The sequence below is a fragment of the Myotis brandtii genome, unplaced genomic scaffold, assembly GCF_000412655.1.
Source record: "Myotis brandtii unplaced genomic scaffold, ASM41265v1 scaffold975, whole genome shotgun sequence".
In the NCBI taxonomy this organism is placed as follows: domain Eukaryota; kingdom Metazoa; phylum Chordata; class Mammalia; order Chiroptera; family Vespertilionidae; genus Myotis; species Myotis brandtii.
This window is the reverse complement of record NW_005372049.1, coordinates 369,767-370,312: the sequence shown is the minus strand read 5'-3', so window position 1 is coordinate 370,312 and position 546 is coordinate 369,767. Positions and strand designations below refer to the sequence as shown.

Sequence of the window (546 nt, the reverse complement as noted above, 5' to 3'; positions counted from 1 at the left end):
AACGGCCTCACATCTGCTTCCCGCACACACACGTGTCCCGGGGACCCGGCTCTCCCCGGCTCCAGCCAAGCCGAGGCGCTCACAGCGCGCAGCCCGCAGCCCACACCCCTGAGGTCTCCGTCAGTCCCAGGTTCCGCCGGGTTAGGATTTGGGGGTTTAAGATGCGAGCACGCCCAGGGGCTCGGTTCGTTCTGAGGATCTGCGTCCTCCACCCCATTGTCCAGCCGCACCTGCCCGGGCCCAAGCCGCGCGGCCTCCTGGTGACATTGCTAAGGAGGCGCGTGGCCTCAGCAGCTGGAGGCGGGCCAGCCCTGCACATCTGGGCGCAAGGCGCCCTCGGCACCACCGACCTGAGGTCTGGAGAGCCCCACGGTGGGGGCGGCGGGAGGAGGGGGTGCTCTTTCGCCAGGTCTCCCCAAGCAGCTGGCCGGGAGGCAGGAGGGGGGAGGAGGAGGGAGGAAGGGGCGGGGGTCGGGACTCACCCAGCATCTGGCTGAAGAGCAGCTGCTCTAGGTCCCCCAGCACCGTCACCACCAGCTCGGGGTC

At 69.8% G+C, this 546-nt stretch overlaps 1 protein-coding gene across 1 annotated transcript in view; it reads right to left on the bottom strand.

The window, feature by feature from the left end:
• Window positions 1-546, bottom strand: part of NAV1 (neuron navigator 1) — a gene marked incomplete at its 5' end in the record, with an annotated part of 68,855 nt that overhangs the window by 67,537 nt on the left and 772 nt on the right. The window contains one exon of the mRNA XM_014533393.1: window positions 483-544. Coding sequence (XP_014388879.1) covers window positions 483-544 — 62 coding nt within the window. The remainder of the gene's footprint in view (window positions 1-482; window positions 545-546) is intronic.